This window comes from Mobula hypostoma, chromosome X1 (assembly GCF_963921235.1).
Source record: "Mobula hypostoma chromosome X1, sMobHyp1.1, whole genome shotgun sequence".
In the NCBI taxonomy this organism is placed as follows: Eukaryota; Metazoa; Chordata; class Chondrichthyes; order Myliobatiformes; family Myliobatidae; genus Mobula; species Mobula hypostoma.
This window is the reverse complement of record NC_086128.1, coordinates 15,859,739-15,887,557: the sequence shown is the minus strand read 5'-3', so window position 1 is coordinate 15,887,557 and position 27,819 is coordinate 15,859,739. Positions and strand designations below refer to the sequence as shown.

At 44.5% G+C, this 27,819-nt stretch overlaps 1 protein-coding gene across 3 annotated transcripts in view; it reads left to right on the top strand.

Moving 5' to 3' along the window:
• The window catches only part of LOC134340318 (protein lifeguard 2-like), a 68,380-nt gene that overhangs the window by 24,162 nt on the left and 16,399 nt on the right, over nucleotides 1–27,819 (top strand). For all 3 annotated transcript variants that reach the window (XM_063037405.1, XM_063037403.1, XM_063037404.1), the window contains 7 exons: nucleotides 1,946–2,123; nucleotides 15,232–15,335; nucleotides 17,027–17,091; nucleotides 21,294–21,347; nucleotides 22,149–22,199; nucleotides 23,626–23,665; nucleotides 25,882–25,919. In XM_063037405.1, coding sequence (XP_062893475.1) covers nucleotides 1,946–2,123; nucleotides 15,232–15,335; nucleotides 17,027–17,091; nucleotides 21,294–21,347; nucleotides 22,149–22,199; nucleotides 23,626–23,665; nucleotides 25,882–25,919 — 530 coding nt within the window. The remainder of the gene's footprint in view (nucleotides 1–1,945; nucleotides 2,124–15,231; nucleotides 15,336–17,026; nucleotides 17,092–21,293; nucleotides 21,348–22,148; nucleotides 22,200–23,625; nucleotides 23,666–25,881; nucleotides 25,920–27,819) is intronic.

Below are 27,819 nucleotides of genomic sequence, written 5' to 3'. Positions count from 1 at the left end.
AATGACACACACTCAAAGCCTTGAGTGTGCAACGGAAGAAGAATCATTAATTCCATCTATCAGAGTTGCCAGTGCTGAGCCCACTGCAACTTGAGAGTTGGAAGTCGGGAAGACCGTGTGCAAGGAGTGGTCAGCTGGTCATTCAAATGCTTCTGTTGGTCCCGGAGCTACTTGATGTGCTGGTGACCCACCTATCTGTGGCGAGAGGGGTGGCTTATCCAACTTCGAAAAATGTCCCTGCTTCCCAGATGAATGAAGCAAATTTTTTCAGAGGTTGATGTTATTTAATTCGGAATCCATGACACCATCTTGTGACACATTAACTTTGCTTCAGTGAGATTTGAACTAATCACTAGACCATACCTGTGGATCGTTAGTCTGTCACTCACTGGGAGCACCCGGCTGCTGAACCCTGATGGCCACTGCCCCAATGTGGACTCGGTCTGTATTTCTCAATACCTCAGTAAAACAGCCAGCATAATCAAGGACCCCACCCACCCTGGACATTCTCCCTTCCCCTTTCTCCCATTGGGCAGAAGCTACAAAATCTTGAGAGCATGTACCACCAGGCTGAAGAACAGCTTCTGTCCCATTGTTAGCAGACTCTTGAGTGAGCCTCTTGTACAGTAAGAACAACTCTTGGCTTCTCGACTTACCTCATTATGAACTTGCACCTTATTCTCTACACGTGAGTGCATGCGCGCGCACACAGCCACACACGTACACCCACACACAAAAACTGAACCCCCCCGCCCCCCACGTGGAGGCCCTCAGGAGGTCAGGCAGCATCTATTGATATAAATGAACAGCTGATACTTCAGGCCAAGACCTTTCATCAGGACTCTAGTTTCTGCAGGTGTCATGCTTTATTCTGTAATGTGTGATTATTTTCCCTTCTATTACCTCAATGTACTGTATAATGGTTTGATCTGTATGAACAGAAGGTTAAATTACAGGTTGAGTCTGTGGTCAAGAAGGCAAATGCAATGTTGGCATTTATTATTTCAAGGGGATAATGCTGAAGCTTTATAAGACGCTGGACAATGCTCCAAGTCAGCCTGACAACATTTTTGGGCCCCATATCTCAGAAAGGATGTGTTGTCATTGGAGAGAGTCCAGAGGAGGTTCGGGTTGGAGGGGGGGGAGTTTCTCATTGAAACCTACATGTTGAAAAGATTAGATAAGGTGGATGTTGAGAGGATGCTTCTTATGGTGGAGGTATCCAGAACTAGAGGGCACAGCCTCAAAATTGAGGAATGACCTTTTAGAACAGAGATGGGGAGGAATTTTTTAGCCAAAGAGTAGTGAATCTGTGGAATGTTCTGCCGCAGACTGTGGTGGAGGCCAAGTCTGTGGGTATATTTAAGGCAAAAGTTGATAGTTTCCTGATCAGTCCGGGCATCAAAGGATATGGCGAGAAGGCAGGTGTACGGGGTTGAGTGGGATCCGGGATCAGCCATGATGGAATGGCGGAGCAGAGTCATTGGGCTGAAAGGCCTAATTCTGCTCCTATGTCATATGGTCTTAATAGAATGCAAGACAGTTTTCCCTCTGTATCTCAGTACATGTGACAATAATAAACCAATTCCAATTGGTCTTGGGTATGACTCAGTAGGGGAGTAGAAATATCGGTGAAGGTTTTGACTTAAGGTATCGGGTGACCTTCTGGATTAATTGAAAGAAAGCTTCTTTCAAAAAGATATTCCAGTTTATTATGACATTCTCTGCTCTGAATTAGTTTGTTATATTATAACCACAATTTGTGGTCAAAGGCTACCTGGGTCAAAAGTGCCCTGATAAATATGACAGAAACAAGATCTAACTAGAACCAAGGGGGAGTTTAATTTCCTTTTGCGAAAGAGATGGCCCTGTCACTGTGAAGACACTCCTGACCAATACTGCAGATCTAAGGCATTCCCACATCAATTCTCTCTTTGTCTTCTAGCTCTTTGCCACGAACAAAACCCCAAATCCTGAAGCCGAGCAGGGAGGTCCTGAGAAAAGAGAGCCGATGAGTGCATCAACTGCACCCCCCACATATGAAGAGGCAACAGCAGGTGCCAAGAATAGCAGCCCTTCGCCATCGGCACCGATGCACCCCAGCTGGGCCTATGTGGATCCAAGTAAGTAAAGTTTTTTGAGTGCATTGCAGTTGTAGTGTTAATTGTGTTGATATACTTTTGTCAATAAGAAAAGCAAAACACAGCCCAAGCCCTTGTACATTAAGACTTCATGACAAGGTGGACTTGCTCTACTTTGCCATTTCATCATGGCTGATCCATTTCCTTCTCAGCCCTAATTTCCTGTCTTCTTCCCATATCCCTTCATGCCTTAACCAATCAATAATTAATCAACTTCTTCCTTAAATATACCCAATGGTTTGGCCTCCATAGCCACCTGTGGCAATGAATTCCAGATTCACCACACTCTGGCTAAACAAATCCCTCCTCTTCTCTGTTCTAAATGGATATCCCTCTACTGAGGCTGTGTCCTCTGGTATTAGACTCTCCCACCTTAGGAAACATCCTCTCCATGTCCATTCTGTCGAGGTCTTTCACCATTCGATAGGTTTCAATGAGATTCCCCCCTTACTCTTCTCAATTCCAGTGAATAGAGGCCCAGAGCCATCAAACCCTCCTCATGTAAGCTTTTCAATCCCAGAATCATTTTCATGAAACTCCTTTGAACCCTCTCCAATGCCAACACATCCTTCCTTGGATACGGCACCCAAAAATGTTCACTGGTGCCTTGTATTCCAGTCCTAGCTCTTTTTTTTGCACAACCTGTTTTTCTTAATTTAATCATACATTGGATATCTGTACTGGTCCACAAGGCCAATGTTTATGACCCATGAAAGTGGCAGTTCATAGTCATTCTGCATGAAGATAGGCCCTTCATCCTACTGATGCTGCACATTCATTTTGAAAGGAGACTAGAATATAAAAGCAGGATGTAATGCTGAGGCTTTATAAGATATTTGTCAAACCACACAGCGTATTGAGAGCAGTTTGCGTCCCTTCTCTAAGAAAGGATATGCTGGCATAGGAGAGAGTTCGAGGAGGTTCCTGAGAAGAATCCTGGGAATGAAACGGTTAACGTATGAGGCATGTTTGATGTCTCTGGGCCTGTACTCACTGGAGTTTAGAAAAATGGGGGGGGGTGGGAAACTAATTGAAAGCTATCAAATATTGAAATGCCTAGATAGAGTGGTTTTGGAGAGGATGTTTCCTATAGTGGTGGGGGGGGGGTGGGGTGGAGGAGGAGGAGCTTAGGACCAGAGGGCAGAGCCTGAGGATACAAGGACATCCTTTTATGACGTAAATGAGGAATTTCTTCAGCTAAAGGCTGATGAATCTGTGGAGTTCATTGACTGTGGAGGCCAAATCATTGAGTATATTTAAAGCAGAGGTTGGTAGGTTCATGATTAGTCAGGGTGTCAAAGATTACGGGGAGAAGGCAGTAGAATGGGGTTGAGAGGGACAATAAGTCAGCCATAATGGAATGGTGGAACAGACTTGATGGGGCTGAATGGCCTAATTCTGCTGCGATTTCTTGTGGTCTTATGACCTTTAAGTGAATGCCAAGATTGTGATGTCATGTTTACCAATTGGTCTTAGTCATTTTTCAGGTAAACAAATCTGCAAGTGTCTTGCAGGGCAGGTTGCCATAGCAAAGGCTCTTGACTGGAGCATCACGCAGGGTGATCTGTTGTACTCGAGGCTGTAAGGAAATTTAGTTGCACCTTGGTAGAAAGACTGGCTTTAAGATGTAACAGTGACAGATGGTCCCCAGTGTGTGTTGTTAATTCTCTGTTCTCCTGTTTGTTGGGCAGTTAGAGCTTCTTGCAGCAAACTGGGAGCAAAGGTCCTCTAGAGCCTCTTTTCAATTGGTCGCTGGGGTTCATAAAGGTGTATACAGCATGCAATCAGACACTTTGTCCCAAATCATCCATCCTGACCAAGATGTCTTGGGTCCCCTTAAATCTGTCCCCACCCCCCTTAACCTCATGACCTCTAGTTTTTGACTCCCTACCTTAGGGAAAAATGGCTGACCATTTACCTTGTTTATGCCCCCTCATGGAAAACCTCTAAGGTCACACCTCGGTCTCCTTTGCTACAGGGAATGCAGTCCCTGCCTTTCCATTCTCTCCCTCTGTCCCAGCAGCATCCTCATGAATCTTTTCTGCAGCTTAATCACATTCTTCTTAATGAATGAATGGCACCTATTATTCCAAGTGTGCCCGCACGACGATCTAAGACTGTCACGTGATGTCCCAACTCTTGTACTCAATTCCCCAACCAGTAAATGCAAGCTTACCATGTGCCATCTTTGCCACCTGGTCTATTGTGCCACGACTTTCACAGTACTAGGTACTTTTGTCCCCCAAATCTCTGTTCTACAACATTGTCCAGGGCCCCACCATTTACTACGCAAGTTGAATTTCCCAAAATGGATCACTTCTTGCCTGAGCTAAATTCTATCTGCCATTCCTTTGACCACTTTCCCCATTTGACCTAGATCCTGTTGTAACATTGGATAACCTTCTTCACAGAGCACACCACCAATGTTGATGTCATCGGCAAGCTTACTAATCATGTCACTTACATTCTCATCCCAATCGTTGCTATAAGTGATAAATATCAGATCCCTGTGACACACCACTGGTCACAGTTCTCTAGTCTGATACACAACCCCCCAGTACCATGCTGTGACACCTACCATCAAGCCATTCTTGTATCTGATTGGCTAACTCATCCTGGTTCCCATGTGATCTTATCTACCGTAGGAGGCCTTGTCAAAGGCCTTTGCTAAAGGCCATGTAGATGATATCTGTGCCGCCCTGCTCTCATCAATCCTCTTGGAAACCTTTTGAAATAAAGAACTCCAACAAATTCCTGAGAGAAATTTCCCACCCACAAAGCCTCACTGACCAAACCCTAATTGTTCCTCGTCTTTTAATACTAATTCCATTGTCAAACAATTGGTCCAGAGCTTGTCCAAATGTTGATGAAGACAGGTGCTCTCAATGTTCACAGGGTGGGAGAGTGTGCTGTTTTCTTTTGAGCAGTGGAATCAAACCAGCATTTCCAACAATCCAAATGCAATAGGTTCTCACCTTGCCTAATTCCTGGAAAAGCTTGGAACTGCAACTCTCGCTTTAATTACTGACATGTCTCTGTGTCCCTCTTCCTACTTGGTATCCCTTCAGTCTCTGCTGTATAACATAAACACCTATTGTATGCAGTCAGTAAGGCAGAAGTGACCAGGCAGACCATGAATATTCATTAATATTAAAATATGATGAGTGTCACCAAAGGGAGCTGTTTACTGTTCTGTAATCTGTACATTGATGGAGTAGCTGGTTTCTGCCACTGTGTGGGATTGCACTTCTGCAAGTGGAATTAGGAAGTTCATGGTCATTCATTACAGTGTCTAACAAACACTTATTGTATGAAATCGGCAAGGCAGAAGCAGCCAATTAGATCATTAATATTCATAATATTAAAACGTGATGAGTGCCATTTCACTTCATCCTTCCCGCACTTTGGAATGCTCTGCTGTTTATTTGCAGCTGTTAATTGAATCCCAGTGCAACAGGCATATGGGCCACCTAATTCCATTTCTTAGTTAAGCTGTTCGCAAAGGAAAATGAGAGACTCATTCCAAAGCTTTGCAATGTCTGTAGTTTCCCCTCTACCCCCTCGGGTCACCTCTGCATCAGCTGTGCCTGGATGAGCCCTGATGTGTCCAGCTTGAAACCAGTTCTGCAACTCTGGTCTATGTGTGAGTGTCCCTTGTATACAAACAGGCTTTTTGGCCACTTGTGATACCAGCTTGTTAGCCTTGCGTAAAATGGAACTGCCAGACCAGGTTCCAGCCTGCAATCAGGAGCCCTGCTGGATCCAAGGTGGCTGAGTCTGGCATGGGGGATGTGCTCCAGATAGCTTGTGTGGAAGTGTTTGTCATTTGTGGTAAATCTCCCTCGGGTGAGGAGCAGATCTCTGCAATAAACAGTGAGTGAAAGGAAGGGATTTCAGTGGAGAAGCTAAAGACCCCTCTGGCTACAGTATGTTGTTGAGGTAGACCTTGGAATAAAAATGTTCGAACACACCATTTGCAGGCACTGTCCCTAACCAAGACCCCCAGAAGGTTAATTCACAGGTTGAGTCTTTGGCAAATGCAATGTTGGCATTTATGTCAAGGGGAATAGAATATAAAAACAATGAGATAATGCTGAAGTTTTATAAGACACTAGTCAGGCTGCACTTGGAGTGTTATCAACAATTTGGGGCCCCTTATCACAGATAAGATGATATGTCATTGGAGAGAGTCTAGAGGAGATTCATGAGGATGATTCTGGGAATGAAGGGGTTAACATATGAGGAGCATCTGGCAGCTTTGTGCCTGTACTCACTGGAATTTAGAAAAATGCAGGAGTTGGGGGGGGGAATCTCATTGAAACCTATTGAATGTTAAAAGGACTAGATAAGGTGGATGTGGAGAGGGTGTTTCCTATGGTGGGGGTATCCAGAACTAGAGGGCACAGCCATAAAATTGAGGGGTGACCTTTAGGAATGGAAGTGAGGAGGTTTTTTTTAATCAAAGTGGTGAATCTGTGGATTACTCTACCACAGACTGCGGTGGAGGCCAAGTTCAGTGGGTATATTCGAAGTGGAAGTTGATAGTTTCCTGATTGGCATCAAGGGATATGGTGAGACAGCAGGTGTATGAGGTTGAATGGGATTTGGGATCAGCCATGATGAAATGGTGGAGCAGACTCGATGGGCTGAATGGCCTAATTCTGCTCCTATGTCTTATAGTTTTATAGTCTTAAGTAAATCTAGACTTGATATTTCAGTGCAGTGAGGGAGTGCAGTGCATTGTGTGAAAGGTCCCGTCCTTTGGATAGCTCATTAAGCTAAGGATCTTCCTATTTTAACTGATTGAGTTAAAATCATCTTGTAGGGCAATTTGAAGTTCTTCAACCAACTCACCAATATCATTCTTGGCATGTTTCTGTTCACAAGTTTTTTGCAATGTTCTGTACATTGAAACAATGAATATTGTGCTTCATTGTTACATGCTTTGGTACATCCTCAAGGGTGCTATATGAATTTATACTGAAGTGTTTTGGGGAAGGAGTGGCCATATTTTTGTAATTAATAATATGCATATAACACCAAATTGGAAATTGCCACCTTTGTAAATAATTCCATACAAGATGCAAAATGATAATCGGTGTTGGCCACGAGGTGACACTGCACCCAGATTTGAAGACAGATAAGTTTGCAGCCACCAAAGGCAGAGCTGTTCGGTAGCCTGTAAATTTGCTGTGGTAGCTGGTTTCTGCCACTGCTTGGCACTGCAGTTTTGCAAGTGGAGTTGGGAAGTTCATGGTCATTTGTTACAGTGTGAGCTGGATGTGCGCACTTCTGAAATTCTTACAATAATGTCCTTTACAGTCAGTGTTATATTTTAACTATTTAGCAGTTTTGTGGAAATGCAAGTTTACAAAGATCTATTGGTTTATTGTAGTCACATCCAAGATGCAAGATTGTTTAAAAGAGAATGAAATAATTGTTACTCCAGATCAGATGCAGCACAGAAAACCAGAATAAAATAAAGAATGCAATAATAAAAAAAAATATAAATACATAAGACAGCTGATGTACATAGATTGTATGTCCATAAAGTGACACTAGGAACAGGAGTGTCTATACATACAGTGACTCTGACAGGAAATGATAAAGTAGTGGTTGTATCTTTTTTGCACTCTCTAGCTTAATCACATCCTCCCTATAGAATGATGACCAAAACTGCACATAAGATTCCAGGTGTGGTCTCACCAAGAGAGTATACAGCTGCCACATGACGTCCCAATGCTTGTACTCAATTCCCCAGCCATAAGACCATAAGACAAAGGAGCAGAAGTAGGCCATTCGGCCCATCGAGTCTGCTCCGCCATTTTATCATGAGCTGATCCATTTTATCCTATTTAGTCCCACTGCCCTGCCTTCTCACCATAACCTTTGATGCCCTGGCTACTCAGATACCTATCAATCTCTGCCTTAAAGACACCCAATGACTTGGCCTCCACTGCTGCCCGTGGCAACAAATTCCATAGATTCACCACCCTCTGACTAAAAAAATTTTTTCGCATTTCTGTTCTGAAAGGGCGCCCTTCAATCCTGAAGTCATGCCCTCTCGTACTAGACTCCCCCATCATGGGAAACAACTTTGCCACATCCACTCTGTCCATGCCTTTTAACATTCGAAATGTTTCTTTAAGGTCTCCCCTCATTCTTCTAAACTCCAAGGAATACAGTCCAAGAGCGGACAAACGTTCCTCAAATGTTAACCCTCTCATTCCCGGAATCATTCTCGTGAATCTTCTCTGTACCCTCTCCAACGTCAGCACATCCTTTCTTAAATAAGGAGACCAAAACTGCCCACAGTACTCCAAGTGAGGTCTCACCAGCGCCTTATAGAGCCTCAACATCACATCCCTGCTCCTATACTCTATTCCTCTAGAAATGAATGCCAACATTGCATTCGCCTTCTTCACTACCGACTCAACCTGGAGGTTAACTTTAAGGGAATCCTGTACGAGGACTCCCAAGTCCCGTTGCATCTCAGAACTTTGAATTCTTTCCCCATTTAAATAATAGTCTGCCCGTTTATTTTTTCTGCCAAAGTGCATAACCATACACTTTCCAACATTGTACTTCATTTGCCACTTCTCTGCCCATTCTTCCAATCTATCCAAGTCTCTCTGCAGACTCTCCGTTTCCTCAGCACTACTGGCCCCTCCACCTATCTTCGTATCGTCAGCAAACTTAGCCACAAAGCCCTCTATTCCATAATCCAAATCGTTGATGTACAATGTAAAAAGAAGCGGCCCCAACACTGATCCCTGTGGAACACCACTGGTAACTGGCAGCCAACCAGAATAGGATCCCTTTATTCCCACTCTCTGTTTCCTGCCAATCAGCCAACGCTCTATCCACGTATGTAACTTTCCTGTAATTCCATGGGCTCTTATCTTGTTAAGCAGCCTCATGTGTGGCACCTTGTCAAAGGCCTTCTGAAAATCCAAATATACAACATCCACTGCGTCTCCCTTGTCTAGCCTACTGGTAATTTCCTCAAAAAATTGTAATAGGTTTATCAGGCAGGATTTTCCTTTAAGGAATCCATGCTGAGTTCTGCCTATCTTGTCATATGCCTCCAGGTACTCTGTAACCTCATCCTTGACAATCGACTCCAACAACTTCCCAACCACCGACGTCAAGCTAACAGGTCTATAATTTCCTTTTTGCTTCCTTGCCCCCTTCTTAAATAGCGGAGTGACATTTGCAATCTTCCAGTCCTCCGGAACCATGCCAGAATCTATCGACTTTTGAAAGGTCATCGCTAATGCCTCCGCAATCTCCACAGCTACTTCCTTCAGAACACGAGAGTGCATTCCATCTGGTCCAGGAGATTTATCGACCTTTAGCCTATTCAGCTTCCTGAGTACTTTCTCTGTCGTAATTGTGACTGCGCACACTTCTCTTCCCTGCCACCCTTGAGTGTCCGGTATCTTGCTGTCTTCCTCAGTGAAGACTGATGCAAAATACTTGTTCAGTTCCTCTGCCATCTCCTCATCTCCCATTACAATTTCTCCAGTATCATTTTCTATCGGCCCTATATCTACTCTCACCTGTCTTTTACTCTTTATATACTTGAAAAAGCTTTTAGTATCCTCTTTGATATTATTTGCTAGTTTCCTTTCATAGTTAATCTTTTCTCTCTTAATGACCTTCTTGGTTTCCTTTTGTAAGGTTTTAAAGACTTCCCAATCCTCTGTAGAGTAAATGCAAGCTTACCATACGCCATCTTTGCCACCTGGTCTATTGTGCCAAGACTTTCACAGTACTAGGTACTTGTCCCCCTAAAACTCTGTTCTACAACACTGTCCAGGGCCCCATCGTTAACTGTGTGGGCGTTGCAGTGGTTTAATTTTCTAAAATGGGTCACTTCTTGTATGAGCTAAATTTCATCTGCCATTCCTTTGACCACTTAAGTGCAGGAATTGCCAGGGCCCTAGCCGAGATATTTAACTCATCCTTAGTGACAGGTGAGGTACCAGAGGATTGGAGGATAGCCGAAGTTGTTCTGCTGTTCAAGAAAGCCTCCAAGAATAAACAAGGAAATTATTGGCCATTGAGGTAGTGGAGAAACTTATTGGAAGGTATTCTGATACACTGTATAAGTATTTCAGTAGACATGGACTGATTGAGAATGGTTAGCATGGCTTTGTGGTAAATCATGTCTAACCAACCTTATAGAGTTTATCAAGGAAGTTACCAGGAAAGTTGATCAAGGCAAAGTAGTGGATGGTAGGGCACTGACGATTCTGTTAGAACAAAGTGATCTGGGAGTACAGGTCCATAATTCGTTGAAGGTGGTGCCATGGGTAGACAGGGTCGTAAAGAATGGTGTTGAAGACTGAACTGTAGTTCATGAACAGCATCCTTCTCCAGATGTGTGAGGACAGTATGTAGAGCAGTGGCTATTGTGTTGGCAGGTGAATTGTAGGGGGTCCAGTTTGGGTGGTAGCAAGTTGCAGATGTAATCTTTGACCAGCCTCTCAAAGGATTTGCTTATTATTGAGGTGAGCGCAACAGGGTGCCAGTCATTCAGACATGTTACCTTGGTTTTTCACGTACAGAGACAATGGTGGATGTTTTGAAGCAGGAGGGCACTCTGCACTGGGAGAGGGAGGGATTAAAAATGTCAGTAAGCACACCTGCCAGTTGAGCCGCACACATCCTGATTACTCGCCCTGGGATGCCATCCAGTTACTGTAAATATCTGAGATAGCTTATATCCATACATTTATTGTATGGCCATAAAGTGACACTAGGCACAGGAGTGTCTGTACATAAGGTGACTGACAGAAAATTGTAAAGTAGTGGTGGTGGGGGCTGTGGGGGCTGTGGAGGAGTGGGTTACTGGGTGGAGATGTTAATCAGTCTTGCTGCTTGGGCAAAGTATCTGTTTTTGAGTCTGGTGGCTGTGATGTGGATGCTACATAGCCTCCTCTCTGATGGGAGTGGGACAAACAGTCCAGGATCAGGGTGGGTGGGATTCTGTATGATATTATTGGCCCTTCTTTGGCACATATCTTTATACGTGTCCTTGATGGTGGGTAGGCTGATGCCAGTGATACATTGGGCAGTTTTCACTACCCGTTGTAGAGTCTTCCTGTCTGCCACAGTGCAGTTTCCGTACCATGCAGTGATGCAGCTTGTTCGGATGCTCTCTACTACACATCTGTAGAAGGTTGTGAGAATTGATATGCATAGCCCAGCTCTCTTCCGCCTCCTCAGAAATTAGAGGCATTGGTGAGCTTTCCTGATTGTGTGGAATGTGTTCTGGGACCATGAGAGGTTGTTTGTAATGTGCGTTCCAGGAGTTTGAAACTCACAGTTTCCACTGCTGAGCCACCAATGTAAATAGGGATGTGAGTGGTGTGAGTTCTCCTGAAATTGATAACAATCTCCCTTGTCTTGTTGACGTGGAAGAAGAGGTTTTGTCTGACACTAGCCCTCGAGTTCTTTCACCTCCTCTCTAGGTAATCTCATTGTTGTTGGTGATGAGCCCCACCACTGTCGTGTCATCGGCCAACTTGACAATGTGATGACTTGGGTGTTTGCCCGGGCAGTCATGTGTGAGCAGAGTGTACAGCAGTGGGCTCAGCACACGGCCCTGGGGGGCACCCGTGTTGAGGTCGATGGGGAGGGAGGATCAGTTGTGCACCCTGACTACCTGAGATCTGTTGGTTAGGAAGTCCAACACCCAGATGCACAGAGGTGTATTTAGACCGAGGAGTAGGAGTTTGCTCACCACGGTCTGTGGGACAATAGTGTTGAATGCTGAACTGGAATCCAGGAGCAGCATTCTGATATAAGTGTCCTTGTTTTCTAGTGTGTCAGGGCCAAGTGCAAGATAGATGCTGTGGCATCCGTCATAGAGCAATTCAGTCAGTAAGCATATTGGTGAGGGTCCAGTGTGGCAGGAATGAAGTTTTTTGTGTGTGCCATTATCAGCCATTCAAAGCACACGTACTGAGATACATTGAAAGCTTGTCTTGCATACTGTTCATACAGATCTGATCATTACACAGTGCATTGAGGTAGAAGAAGGTAAAACAATAACAGAATGCAGAATAAAGTGCAACAGCTACCGAAAAAGTGCCGTGCAAGTGAACAATAAAATGCAAGATCATAAATGTTGTAGATTGTGAAGTCAAGAGTTCACCTTATTGTATAAGAAGTCCATTCAAGAGTCTGATAACAGTGAGATAGAAGCTGCCCTTGAGCCTGGTGCTACTTGCTTTCAGGCTTTTGTATCTTCTGCCTGATGGGAGAGAGGAGAAGACAGAATGTCTGGGCTGGGAAGGGTCTTTGATTTATACTGGCTGCTCCAGAGCAAGAGGATAAGATGTGAGAGAATAGGACCAATCAAGTGTGACAGTGGAAAAGTGTGTATGGAACTGGAGGAGATAGCAGAGATACTTAATGAATACTTTGCTTCAGTATTCACTACGGAAAAGGATCTTGGCGATTGTAGGGATGACTTACAGCAGAAAAGCTTGAGCATGTAGATATTAAGGAAGAGGATGTGCTGAAACTTTTTGAAAGCATCAAGTTGGTTAAGTCACCGGGACCAGACGGGATGTACCCCAGGCTACTCTGGGAAGCAAGGGAGGAGATTGCTGAGCCTCTGGTGATGATCTTTGCGTCATCAATGAGGACGGGAGAAGTTCCGGAGGATTGGAGGGTTGCGGATGTTGTTCCCTTATTCAAGAAAGGGCGTAGAGATAGCCCAGGAAATTATAGACCAGTGAGTTTTACTTCAGTGGTTGGTAAGTTGATGGAGAAGATCCTAAGAGGCAGGATTTATGAACATTTGGAGAGGCATAATATGATTAGGAATACTCAGCATGGCTTTGTCAAAGGCAGGTCATGCCTTACGAGCCTGATTGAATTTTTTGAGGATGTGACTAAGCACATTGATGAAGGTAGAGCAGTAGATGTAGTGCATATGGATTTCAGCAAGGCATTTGATAAGGTACCCCATGCAAGGCTTATTGAGAAGGTAAGGAGGCATGGGATCCAAGGGGACATTGCTTTGTGGATCCAGAACCGGCTTGCCCACAGAAGGAAAAGAGTGGTTGTAGGCAGGTCATATTCTGCATGGAGGTTGGAGATTAGCGGTGTGCCTCAGGGATCTGTTTTGAGATCACTGTTCAGAAGGCATATGGTGCATTGGCTTTCATCAACCGTGGGCTTGAGTTTAAGAGCCGAGAGGTAATGTTACAGCTATATAGGACCCTGGTCAGACCTCACTTCGAGTACTGTGCTCAGTTCTGGTCACCTCACTACAGGAAGGATGTGGAATCTGTAGGAAGGGTGAAGAAGAGATTGACAAGGATGTTGCCTGGATTGGGGAGCATGCCCTATGAGAATAGGTTGAGCGAACTTGGCCTTTTCTCCTTGGAGCGACGGAGGATGAGAGGTGATCTGATAGAGGTGTATAAGATGATGATGAGAGGCATTGATCCTGTGGATAGTCAGAGGCTTTTTCCCTGGGCTGAAATGGCAGCACAAGAGGGCACAGTTTTACGGTGCTTGGAAGTAGGTACAGAGGGGATGTCAGGGGTAAGTTTTTTTTTATGCAGAGAGTGAGTGAGTGCGTGGATTGGGCTGCCGGCGACAGTGATGGAGGCTGATACGATAGGGTCTTTTAAGAGACCCCTGGATAGGTACATGGAGCTTAGAAAAATAGAGGGCTATGGGTAACCCTTGGTAATTTCTAAGGTAAGGACATGTTCGGCACAGCATTGTGGGCTGAAGGGCCTGTATTGTGCTGTAGGCTTTCTATGTTTCTTTGTTTCTACTGACACAGTGAGAAGTATAGACAGAGTCCATGGATGTGAGGCTGGTTTCCACGATGTGCTGAGCTGCGTCCACAACTCTCTGGAGTGTCTTGCAGTCACATGCAGAGCAGTTGCCACACTAAGCAATGATGCATACAGATAGAATGGTTTGCATAGTGCATTGATAAGATTAGTGAGGATCGACGGGAACATGCCACGTTTCTTTAGTCTCCTGCTTTCTTGGATATGGCAGGCTGTTGATGCTCGACCTGAAACATTGACTATTCCTCCCCTCCCACAGAAGCAGCAAGAAAATTTAGAACTGTTTTGCTCACTGCAGTTTCAAGTATTCAGGCTTGGAGATGCCAGAGACGGCTGGGAGTGAAAATGAAACAATTTCACTACTTCAGCAAGTTAGGAACTACGAAGAATTTGAAGGTATCGACAATCATCTTGTGTATTATAATTAAAATGAAGATTTAGAGGAAGCAATCATCGACAGCATTGTATGACAGCAGTCCATTATCTGCAGTAGGTGCCTGCACTGATTTTGTTCATTTTCAGTCAGTCAAAAGAACATGGCAGCATACACTGGATGAATTTCTCCTTTGATAACTATTAGGAACTAATAGTTTTATAGTTCTGTAGTAATATTGGTAGTGTACTAATTTGTTTTGTAATTCATTTAAATGCATAATTTGTTACTCAGTTAAACAGTACTTTGTCTTTTTTTAATACCTTTTTCAACTATTTCCATGAAACTTTGGCTAATTGAGGCCATCACTTAATTGGGCCATAATATACTGGTCCAGATGTGTCCCAATTAACAGGAATCTGCTGTATTCTATAATGTTGGAAGTGTAAAGGACTGTTAGGAAGACTTGCATTTCTGTTGCACCTCTCACTCAGGACATCCCGAAGCCCACTGAAGTCGTTTTAGTAACTGGTCACTAGCTTAGAGTGTGGGGACGTGTGCTTGTGTGTACATAATGATCTCCCAAAAGCAGCAACATGATAATGATCTGAAGAATTGGGCAAGACATGGGGAGAGTTTCTCTACCCTGCTGTCTCACAGTGACAAGGGATCTTTTGCATCCACCTGAGTGAGAAGACAAGGCCTCACTTTGACATTCCAGGCAGAAATCCACCCCTCAACAGTTTGGCACTTCCCTTGTATAAGAAAATGTGCTCATCGAGCACTGCTTGAAGTTTGCTGCAGCTGACCAGGTTGTTGGCAGCTTTGCTTTGTAAAAATGCACGTCAAGAGCTGATTAAGTATTTTCTAATTCTCTCTACCTGATTAGGCCGTAGCCCCAGTTATGGAAGCGGAGGCTTCTCTGGTGAAAGTGAGATGTTTTCTTCATTCAGCTGGGACGATAAGAATGTTCGCCGGATCTTCATCAGAAAGGTACTGGGTTAAACACCAGAGCTTTTGTTAACCTCCTTTCCCTTCCCACTTTGTCATTTGTTTTGCTTTCCTGCCTTTTCTCCTCTTGGTTTGTTTCCCCTTTATTTTTCGTCTGCACTTAGAGTGGGAAAACGCACTGAGGAATTGACCTTCAGCCCATCGACTGTACAGACTATCAAACATTGATTTATATTGATCTTTTTTTTCTAACCTCATTCAACCCATGAAAAATGCAGATGAAGAAATTTTGAATTATAAACAATATCAGGAAGCATTCAACAAGTTGGGCAATGCCCGTGGATTGAAAAACTGGTTTGGGTTGTTAACCTTACATAGGATCTTTTCTAGTTTTGACAGAAGGTCATTGGTTCTTTTTCCTCTCTCGCTCAGATGCAGCCTGACCTGCTGGCTATACCCAATATCATTTTTTAAAATTTCATTGTGGTTTGCTTTGAAATTAGCTTTTGTGTGGAAAACCTGTTTCTCTGCTGTCATCTACCTGACCCTCTTAACTTCATTTTTGAAATGATTAGTTTTAATTTTTTTCTTCTGCAGGCACAGATTTTCCAGCCAGTGGAGAAAGCTTTTCTCTCTCCGTCTCACCTGTCAGCTCCCTGAGATATTTTACTCCCAATCACCTTCTATGCTCCAGAGGTGGGGTGGGACAGGGAATACCCTTGTGTTTCCATGGCTCAAATGAAAAGCTACACACAAAGATTGACAAGAAACTAATGTGCAAAAGATATTTAATTTTAAATACTCCAGTGCATCTCAGAGGCAGTTTGGGTGATAAGAGACATCTTAGCAGCCTCCTCTTTAGTTAGTGTCCATGAATACAATTGCAGTCTGCCCTGTTTCTCACTCAGTTACTGAAATGTTTTTCCGGGGGGAGGGGGGTGATCCTGGGTTATTAATATGCAAATACTTCACCTGCCATTTGTATTTGGGAGCTCTGTTAATTCCAACAATATCAGTGATGGGATTCTAGCGATCATTGCCTGAGGAGATCGTGGATCCACAGTCCCTGATCACATTGAAAGAAATACCTAACCTGAGTGAGTGCACAGTGTACGTTCTTTTTATACCTACAGGGTGATGGAAGGAGCTGGGAAGTGGATCAGCTTAAATATCTGTTTTGTTGGCACAGACACAATGGACTGAATAGCCTCTGTTGCAAATGCTGTGCTTTAATTGTAAAGCAGTATAGAATAATTTATCACAATATTGCATTGTTTCATTGGCCAAAAGCTGAAAATTGGTCCACAGATGCTGGAAATCTTGAGGAACACACAAGATGCTAGAAGAACTCAAATTCAGACAGCACCAATGGAAGGGAATAAGCGGTTGATATTTTGGCCCGAGGCCCTCATCAGGACTGGGAAGGAAGGGAGCAGAAGCCAGATTAATTAAATTGTCTAAATATTCCAACTCATCTACCCTTCCTAAATTGTCTTAGATACTCCTCATGCCTCCCATTCCCATTTTAAAATTTATTGTTATATCTTTCTTTTCATCACTTTCAGGCACTGCATTGCAGATCATCAGAACTCTTGTTTGCAAAGGAAAAAGTTTGTTTGCATCAATTTTGAAGTGATTGGTAGAGGTCTGTAGTTGCCTCTCAATGTAATTTTTAGCCCGTTGCTTTTGATGTCTTTTGCCAGTGGCTGTTATTTTGTTCTTCCCTTCCGCAGGTCTACATTATCCTGATGATTCAACTCTCCGTCACGGCTGGGGTTATTGCGCTATTCACCTTCTGGTAGGAGGTTACTGTTTCTGTCTAAGTGGTGATGCTTCCATTGACTTCCTGCTGTCACTGTAATGTGACTGGTGTATTAAAGTGGCAAAAGAGCACACATGGAGTGCAGTTATTTTGCACAAATTAGGTTCTGGAGTTTACAAGTTAATGTTTTTTTTTCCTAAATCTAATTGTATGCTCCTTAACAATGAAAGCTGTCAGAGCTGGGAATTGGACATCTTCTTTCAGGCCGTCCCCAGTGCTGAAAATTTGGCAGATAAGCCTCCCTTTGGTTATCTCCAACAATGTGGTTCACTGCTGATTTTTGGAAAGGTGAAGGAGGAGCAGTGGACAGGTGCTGAGCAGGTACAGCAAGGTGGCACACGATATAAGCAAGTGTCAAGTTGGTGCCAACCCACTGACATATGCTGAACCTACTCTGAATTGCGCCAGGAATGCCCATGCTTATTTGACTTTGGACTAGTGGAGACAGTAGATCTTCATTCCTCTGTCCAGTCTGGAGCCAGGCCCAGCTCTGGAGAAGTCTGGGCTCCAAGTACTCGTCAGATTTTTTTTCCCACTTTTCTCCCTAAATCCTTATTGGCTGTCTGTGGTTATGAAGATGCTTGTTTTTGAGCTTCTATCAATATCACTCGAGCACTGGTTTCTATAGACCCAACTTGTGCAACTTGCTGTAACCGATCACCCTCCACCAGGATTTGCCCCATGCTGTCCAACCCTCCAGCACCGAGGCATGATCTGACTGTGTGAAGCATCTCGTACCTCTGGTTTTGCTACCCTGACTTCTTCTATAGTCCAATGTTGAATTCACCATTTTATTTATTTCTTTGTGTCTCCAGCCTTGTTCAATGACCTGTTTGGCATTCTTTTCTCACCTGGATTGGCAATGTTCAGCAGTCACCAGTACTGAGGGAATGGGTTATCAACTGGTGCCAAGGGAGTGCAGAGTGGGTGCCAACGTTTCAGACCTGTGATGCAGCATTATGCCAGCTGTGCCATTTTGTCCACTTGCCTCCATCTTGGCACAAAACGAAAATGAATACTTTCCTCAGTTCTGTGCAACTTGTTTCCCTTTTTTGGATTGCATAGAAAATGGCATCGCTGGGGCTGAACCAAATGAAATGATTTATTCTGACATCACTGGGGGGGGGGGTGAGACAACTTGCAATAATGACAATGGTCTTTGTTTTCTCTGTCACCAGGGCACAGCCCTGCAAGCTGCCAAAAGGGCAACAGCCGGATGGCAAGAGGCTGGCACTGCCATAAGGTGGACTACTGCTGTCCTGGTCCACTATTGCTTGTTCAAACTGATACTTGTTTACCAGCCAGCAGTCCATTTCTTTTGCCTTCACCAGTCACTTGCCCACATTCACTAACTTTGAGGCTTTTACTGTCTTCCTGTGTGGGATTACATGCCTTATAAATTAGCTCCTTTCCTTAAATTACATCAGCAGTTCTTCAGGTGTTGTATCCACTGCATCTGTCTGGCCCAGGACTAGGCTATGGTTGTGTAGGAGAATTGGTGAGATTTCCTCCAGGTCATTGGCTCATAAACGGCCTTGTGGTTTAATTTTCATTCTAGTAGTGACTTTTCCGTAATTTAAAAAAAAGGTTTGAACTTAACAGCAAACAACAGGAATTCTGCAGATGCTGGAAATTCAAGCAACACACATCAAAGTTGCTGGTGAACGCAGCAGGCCAAGCAGCATCTATAGGAAGAGGCGCAGTCGACGTTTCAGGCCGAGACCCTTCGTCAGGACTAACTGAAGGAAGAGTGAGTAAGGGATTTGAAAGCTGGAGGGGGAGGGGGAGATCCAAAATGATAGGAGAAGACAGGAGGGGGAGGGATAGAGCCGAGAGCTGGACAGGTGATAGGCAAAAGGGGATACGAGAGGATCATGGGACAGGAGGTCCGGGAAGAAAAACGGGGGGGGGGGTGACCCAGAGGATGGGCAAGAGGTATATTCAGAGGGACAGAGGGAGAAACAGGAGAGTGAGAGAAAGAATGTGTGCATAAAAATGAGTAACAGATGGGGTACGAGGGGGAGGTGGGGCCTAGCGGAAGTTAGAGAAGTCAATGTTCATGCCATCAGGTTGGAGGCTACCCAGACGGAATATAAGGTATTGTTCCTCCAACCTGAGTGTGGCTTCATCTTTACAGTAGAGGAGGCCGTGGATAGACATGTCAGAATGGGAATGGGATGTGGAATTAAAATGAGTGGCCACTGGGAGATCCTGCTTTCTCTGGCGGACAGAGCGTAGATGTTCAGCAAAGCGGTCTCCCAGTCTGCGTCGGGTCTCACCAATATATAAAAGGCCACATCGGGAGCACCGGACGCAGTATATCACCCCAGTCGACTCACAGGTGAAGTGATGCCTCACCTGGAAGGACTGTTTTGGGCCCTGAATGGTGGTAAGGGAGGAAGTGTAAGGGTATGTGTAGCACTTGTTCTGCTTACACGGATAAGTCCCTTGTCCATTCGTCCCCCCCATCCCTCCCCACTGACCTCCCTCCTGGCACTTATCCGTGTAAGCGGAACAAGTGCTACACATGCCCTTACACTTCCTCCCTTACCACCATTCAGGGCCCAAAACAGTCCTTCCAGGTGAGGCATCACTTCACCTGTGAGTCGACTGGGGTGATATACTGCGTCCGGTGCTCCCGATGTGGCCTTTTATATATTGGTGAGACCCGACGCAGACTGGGAGACCGCTTTGCTGAACATCTACGCTCTGTCCGCCAGAGAAAGCAGGATCTCCCAGTGGCCACACATTTTAATTCCACATCCCGTTCCCATTCTGACATGTCTATCCACGGCCTCCTCTACTGTAAAGATGAAACCACACTCAGGTTGGAGGAACAACACCTTATATTCCGTATGGGTAGCCTCCAACCTGATGGCATGAACATTGACTTCTCTAACTTCCGCTAGGCCCCACCTCCCCCTCGTACCCCATCTGTTACTCTTTTTTATGCACACATTCTTTCTCTCACTCTCCTTTTTCTCCCTCTGTCCCTCTGACTATACCTCTTGCCCATCCTCTGGGTCACCCCCCCACCCCCGTCTTTCTTCCCGGACCTCCTGTCCCATGATCCTCTCGTATCCCCTTCTGCCTATCACCTGTCCAGCTCTCGGCTCTATCCCTCCCCCTCCTGTCTTCTCCTATCATTTTGCATCTCCCCCTCCCCCTCCAGCTTTCAAATCCCTTACTCACTCTTCCTTCAGTTAGTCCTGACGAAGGGTCTCGGCCTGAAACGTCGACTGCGCCTCTTCCTATAGATGCTGCTTGGCCTGCTGCGTTCACCAGCAACTTTGATGTGTGTTGTTTGAATTTAACAGCTTGTTTTCAAACTCAATCAAGTATGCTTTCATAGAGGTGTGTGATATGACAGTGTCCCAAAGCCCTTTAATGTGGGACATTTACCTTTTCAACATTTTTTCATAGCAAGATCCCACTAATAACCGTGTGATGAATAATCAGTGTTCATGTTGGGCTACTTTGGGAGATGTGCATTATGCCCAATCTGTTCCGAGGTTCCTGTTGCCCTGCGCAAATTTTGCCTCTGTTTTGTGATGCCTTCTATCTACCCAATATCAATTTTTTTCCCCCTTCATCCCCTGCACATTCATGTGCCTATCTAAGAGCCTTTTTATCTGCCTCCACCACCACCTCCTTAGAGCTTCCCCTCTCTCGCCCTAAATACTTATTAGAAATCTCGACTGAGGAAAAAAATGCTGGCTGTCTACCCTATCTATGCCTGTCATAATCCTGTAAACTTCTATCCGGTCTCCCCTCTCGTCAATCCAGAGAAAATGATCCAAGTTTGTCCAACCTTTCCTTCCAGCTCATGCTCTGTAATCCAGGCCACATCCTGGTAAACCTCTTCTGCACCCTCTCCAAAGCCTCAAAATCGGCGACCAGAACCGAATGTGGCCGAACTGGAGTTTTATAAAGCTGCAAAATAAAATCCTGATTTTTAAACTCAGTGCCTCAACTAATAAAGACAAGCATGTCATTTGCTGCCTTACCACCCTATCATCCTATGTAGCCACTTTCAGAGTATTTTTTAAAGATTTATTACTGAATTGGACAGTAGGTTCAAGGAGCAAAATTTCTTTTATCTCTGTATTTCCATTTCAGGTAATTCACTCTGAAGTTGTCTTTAATTGTGTTTTCTTTTTCTTCTTGTGTGTATACAGTGACCCTGTCAAGATTTACATTCAGGCACATCCTGGCTGGTACTGGGCTTCATAGTAAGTGTGAGTTATTTGTCTGTTTTCCTCTGTCATCTTTGTGTACAGATCCCTGTGTGTACTGGTCATTATGTAGCTTGTGCATTCAGGTAAGAATACCTGTGCACTGTTTGCATCTGCCATAGGGAAGAAGGGAATAAAATACATTTATTATCAAGGTCTGCAGACATCACTTGGAGATTCATTTTCTTACAGACATTTACAAGAAAATAAGGAAATACAATAGCATTTATGGAAAAAACTATACATCATCTAAGGCTGACAAACAAGCAATGTGCAAAAGAAGATAAATTGTGCAAATAAAAAATAAGTAATACTGAGAACAGGAATTGCAGAGTCCTTGAAAGTGAGTCTGTAGGTTGTGGAATCAATTCAGAGTGGTGGTGAGTGAAGTTATCCACACTGGTTCACGAGCCTGATAGCTATAGGCCAATAACTGTTCCTGACCCTGGTGGTGTGGGACCTGAGGCTCCTGTGCCTCCTTCCTGATGGTAGTAGCGAGAAGAGAGCATGGTCTGGATGGTGGGGGGTCCTTGATGACAGATGCTGATAGAAGGCATGATTGCCACACCACATTTCAATAGGAGGTGAGATAGGAGAATGAGGCGCCAAAGCAATTGAAGGATATGGTGAGAGGCTGGTCTGAAACATAAACCAAGACAAATTAGCTGGAATGGATACGGACAGCAGATTTCCCTCCCTGAAGACAAGTGAACCAGATGATTGTAAATTCTGTGTTTGTTCTATTAAAAAAAAATCACTACCTTGCCTTTTAACAGCCCTTTTTATTTCAATTTGCAGTGCTGTGTTCTTTGTTACCTACCTGACCCTGGCCTGCTGCACCGGACCAAGGTAATTATAATGTGGTGGATACTCTTCATTAATTGTCAAAGTGGGATGGCTGGCAAGTGTGTGGATTATGTGCTTACGTTGTCTCTTGAATTAAGCAAAGGATTATTACAGTGACTGCCTCATGTAGGTTTGTAGTGTGGATAATTTTGCAGGAATAGTCCAATATTTCTTCTCTTGGAACGACACAGCCCAAGTGATTTGAGTGGATCCTGGTTTGATTCAGGAAAACAGGATTTCTGTATTCCCACTGCCTACTACTTGTCATGACTGTGTGCCAACACCCCCACCCCCCAACCCACACACTTGCACACTCAGCTGCCTATTACTTCCCCCTGGGTCCCCCCCCCCCGTTCCTTTCTCCTACGGTTCACTCTCCTCTCCAGTCAGATTCTTTCTTCTCCAGCCCTTGACCTTTCCCATCCACCTGGCTTCACCTTCCAGCCAACCTCTTTCTCCTCCCCCCACTGATTAATTGTGGCAACTTCCGCCTTCCTTTCCAGTCCTGAAGAAGGGTCTCGACGCAAAACGTCGACTGTTTGTTCTTTTCCATGGATGCTGCCTGATCTGCTGAGTTCCTCCAACGTTTTGTGTGTGTCCTATATTCACTAGCTTATTGACAGAGCCAATGTTTTTGATTTGTATTAATTTTCTGGGATCTGGATGTTGTTTGCATTTGTTGTTCATCCCTAATTGCCCTCGAAGGTGGTGCTGAGCTGTCCAGGATTTGGACCCGGTGATGATGGACCGGTCAGGGTGGTGAGGGGCTCTGAGGGAGACCTGCAGGTGGTGGTGTTCTGTCCTTGTCCTTGGTGGTGGAGGTCTTTGGTTTGGGAGGTGCTGTTGGAGTAGCCTGGATTGTGTTTTGTAGTCTGTGGCAGAGGGAGTGGATATTAGTGTTGGTGGATGGGGGTTCCAATCATCCGGTCCCATTACTAGAACCTGAAAGATCCCTTAAGATTTCCCCCACCCTTGGCTTAAACACACTCATTTTACTGAGTTGTGCAACAGATTAACAGAGGAGGGGTAGACAAGCCTTGAAGCAACCTGCGGCATTCCTTTAAGAAACCTATCCAATATTGAAAAGCTTAGATAGAGTGGACATGGAGAAGATGTTTCCAAGGTGGGGCCAGAGAGCACAACCTCAGAATAGAAGGACATTGCTTTAGAACAAAGATGAGAAGGAATTTCTTTAGCCCGAGGGTGGCAAATCTTTGGAATTCATTGCCACAGACAGCTGTGGAGACCAAGTCATTGAGTTTATAAAGCAGAAGTTGATAGGTGCCAAAGGTTATGGGGAGAAGGCAGGAGAATGGGGTCGAGGGAAAATAAATCAGCCATGATTGGATGGTGGAATGGTCTAAGACTGAACTGCAATGAGCAAGCTGCAGTTTGTGTGTTAACCCTGACCTGTTTTTGTGTGTTACAGGAGGTATTTCCCATGGAACCTGATTCTGCTGAGCATTTTTGTAAGTGTTGAAGCAGGAAGACTACCCTGTTTGTTTTCCATCCTCTTCCTGTGCAGTTCATTTGTATGCTTGTGTTACCTGTAACTTGCTCTGCTGTTACTTGGACATCCCCAAAAGGCTGTCGCCAAACAATCTGCTGGAGGAACATTAATACTGACGAAGGGTCTGGGCCTGAAACGTCAGCCTGACTTGCTGAGTTCCTCCAGCACTTTGCTTATGTTGCTTCGGAATTTCTTGTGTCTCTTCAGTGTGTGAGGTTAGTGGGTTTACTCAAACTATTTGATTTTTATTTAGAGATACAGTGTGGTGACAAGCCCTTCTGGCCCAGCGAGCCTGTGTTGCCCAGTTACACCCATGTGACCAATTAACCTCCCAACCCATATGTCTTTGGAATGTGGTAGGAAACCAGAGTGTCTGAAGGAAACTCACAGTCATGAGGAGGACGTACAAACTCCTTAAAGACAGCGACGGGAATTGAACCTGGGTTGCGCTATGCTACCATTGCCCTCAAGCAGTTCTCTTCAGATGGCTTTATCCACTTAGCATGGGCAGCCTCAACCCAGCAGGGAGGAATTGTTGGCTTTTTCTGGGGTTTGCACGTGGTCATCTCTTGCTTATTGCTGAATGCTTTTGGAACTGGCAGTGGGATGCCTCTGAGCCAGTTATTTTTATCATGGCTCATGGATGGATGCACGGTCACTATGTCATGGTTAGGCTTTGGTGTGTGATTGGAGTTGCGTGCAGACACAGATTAGGTAAGAGTAACTGGTTTCTTTCTTGAAAGAACATTAATTAGTGAGCCAGTTTGTTTTGGTGCCGATATTCCGTGGAGCGCCATGGCAGTGTAGTGGTTAACACGACACTATTACAGGTCAGGGCGTCGCAATTCAGAGTTTAGTTCTGGTGCTGTCTGTGAGGAATTTGTACATTTTCCCTGTGACTGTGTGGGTTTCCTCCGAGTGCTCCAGTTTCCTCCCACAAGATGTACTGGTTAGTAGGTTAATTGGTCATTGTAAATTTGTCCGTGATTAGTCTAGGGTTAAATGAGTGGGTTGCTGGGCAGCACAGCCTGTTCGGTCAGAAGGGTCTGTTCCACGCTGTATCCCTAAATAGATCAAAAGAAAGTAATGGTGTGTGCACCTTTTAACTGATACTAGTGCAGTACTCTAACTGCCTCCACCACCAGAGGGCAGTAAAGTCCGGAGAAACTCCTCGGACTTGAATGTTGCCAATTCTTTGAAACTAGCCTTAAGTCATGTGGAAAATTTGGACTGGAACAAGCAAGCCATTGGGTCTTTTGAACTTGATCCTCAGTTCAATTAGATAATATCTAAACTGCCACAATTCCGTACAACCTACCATGGTTCCACGAAGTTTTATAATGTCACCCCCAAAATTTTCCAAACTTGACTTGAAATTTTCAATTCCTCCACCTTGCACCCAAGCAGTCTGGGTAATCAATTCTCGCCTCTGTCTTGTAACGCTGTTGGTTTGGAGTGAAACTCTGTCAGGAATTGATGGGGCTTTGGTGACCTGGGTTTGATTCTAATCTCAGGTACTGTCTGTGTGGCGTTTGCACCTTCACCCTGTGGGTTTGCTCCAGGTTCCGTAAGAACAGAATTAGGCCATTTGGCCTATTGGGTCTGCTCTGCTATTCCATTATGGCTGATTTTTATTATCCCTTTCAACCCTATTCTCCAGTTATCTCCCTGTAACTTTTGGCACTTTTACTAATCAAGAGCCTGTCAACCTCCACAATTACCAAACGACCAGGCCTTCACAGCTGTCTGTGGCAATAAATTCCACAGATTCTCGATGCTCTGGTTAAAGAAATCGCTCCTTATTTCTGTTCCAAAGGAATATCCTTCTGTTCTGAGGCTCTCCCATTTGGGAAATGTAGTATAGCTTTGCCACTATAGTTTTCTCCCACATCCAGATGTGCCGTATAGCTCCTCAGAACAGCAGAATGATGAGTGTGCTCTGAGACCAAGCATGGGCCTAACTAGCTGAATGGCCTCCTATGTTCTGCATGTTATTTACTGATGCTGTGCAATTCCATGTACTCCCATTGTTCAAAGATTGCATGTACACAGGCAAGCTGTGTGGTTATCACCATATTAGGACTTGTAAAAGTTTGATTTGATTGTTGATGGTTATCTGATATCTGTGATGTTTAACCGGTTATTCTTCTAATTTGTTTTCTAATCACTCTGCAGACACTGGCCATGTCTTACATGACAGGAATGATGTCAAGGTATTCCAATAGATAGTCACGGCAATCATTTCATGCTCTATCTTATTATTAACTGTTTTTCTTTTTGCGTTTAACCTTTTCCAAAGACCGCAAGTTTTGCATGCATGCTTGGATTTATTTCAAGGTATTTTAATTTTTTTTTTAAGAGCAAATCTTGCATTGAAGTGTATGTTAATCAGGCATATCTTGTTAATTTTTGTCCCATTTCACTTGATCTTTTAATGATAGATTAGATTCACAGTTGAGAGCTTGTTTTAAAAAACATATATATTTTATGGAACATAGAATAGTACAGCACATTACAGGCCCTTCGGCCCACAATGTACTGCTGACCCTCAAACCCTGCCTCCCATATAACCCCCCACCTTAAATTCCTCCATATACCTGTCTAGTAGTATCTTAAACTTCACTAGTGTATCTGCCTCCACCACTGACTCAGGCAGTGCATTCCACGCAGCAACGACTCTCTGAGTAAAAAACCTTCCTCTAATATCCCCCTTGAACTTCCCACCCCTTACCTTAAAGCCATGTCCTCTTGTATTGAGCAGTGCTGCCCTGGGGAAGAGGCACTGGCTGTCCACTCTATCTATTCCTCTTAATATCTTGTATACCTCTATCATGTCTCCTTTCATCCTCCTTCTCTCCAGAGAGTAAAGCCCTAGCTCCCTTAATCTCTGATCATAATGCATACTCCCTAAACCAGGCAGCATTCTGGTAAATCTCCTCTGTACCCTTTTCAATGCTTCCACATCTTTCCTATAGTGAGGTGACCAGAACTGGACACAGTACTCCAAGTGTGGCATAACCAGAGTTTTATAGAGCTGCATCATTACCCTGCGACTCTTAAACTCTGTCCCTCGACTTATGAAAGCTAGCACTCCATAAGCTTTCTTAACTACCCTATCTACCTGTGAGGCAACTTTCAGGGATCTATGGACATGTACCCCCAGTTCCCTCTGCTCCTCCACACTTCCAAGTATCCTGCCATTTACTTTGTACTCTGCCTTGGAGTTTGACCTTCCAAAGTGTACCATCTCACACTTCTCCGGGTTGAACTCCATCTGCCACTTCTCAGCCCACTTCTGCATCTTATCTATGCCTCTCTACAATCTTCTACAATCCTGTACGCTATCCACAACACCACCAACCTTCGTGTCGTCTGCAAACTTGCCAACCCACCCTTCTACCCCAACATCCAGGTCGTTAATAAAAATCACGAAAAGTAGAGGTCCCAGAACAGATCCTTGTGGGACACCACTAGTTACAACCCTCCAATCGGAATGTACTCCCTCCACCACAACCCTCTGCCTTCTGCAGGCAAGCCAATTCTGAATCCACCTGGCCAAACTTCCCTGGATCCCATGCGTTCTGACTTTCTGAATAAGCCTACCGTGTGGAACCTTGTCAAATGCCTTACTAAAATCCATGTAGATCACGTCCACTGCACTACCCTCATCTATATGCCTGATCACCTCCTCAAAGAACTCTATCAGGCTTGTTAGACACGATCTGCCCTTCACAAAGCCATGCTGACTGTCCCTGATCAGACCATGGTTCTCTAAATGCCCATAGATCCTATCTCTAAGAATCTTTTCCAACAGTTTTCCCACCACAGATGTAGGGCTCACTGGTCTATAATTACCTGGACTATACCTACTACCTTTTTTGAACAAAGGGACACATTTGCCTCCCTCCAATCCTTCGGTACCATTCCCGTGGACAATGAGGACATAAAGATCCTACCCAGAGGCTCAGCAATCTCTTCCCTCGCCTTGTGGAGCAGCCTGGGGAATATTCTGTCAGGCCCTGGGGACTTATCCGTCCTAATGTATTTTAACAACTCCAACACCTCCTCTCCCTTAATATCAACATGCTCCAGAACATCAACCTTACTCATATT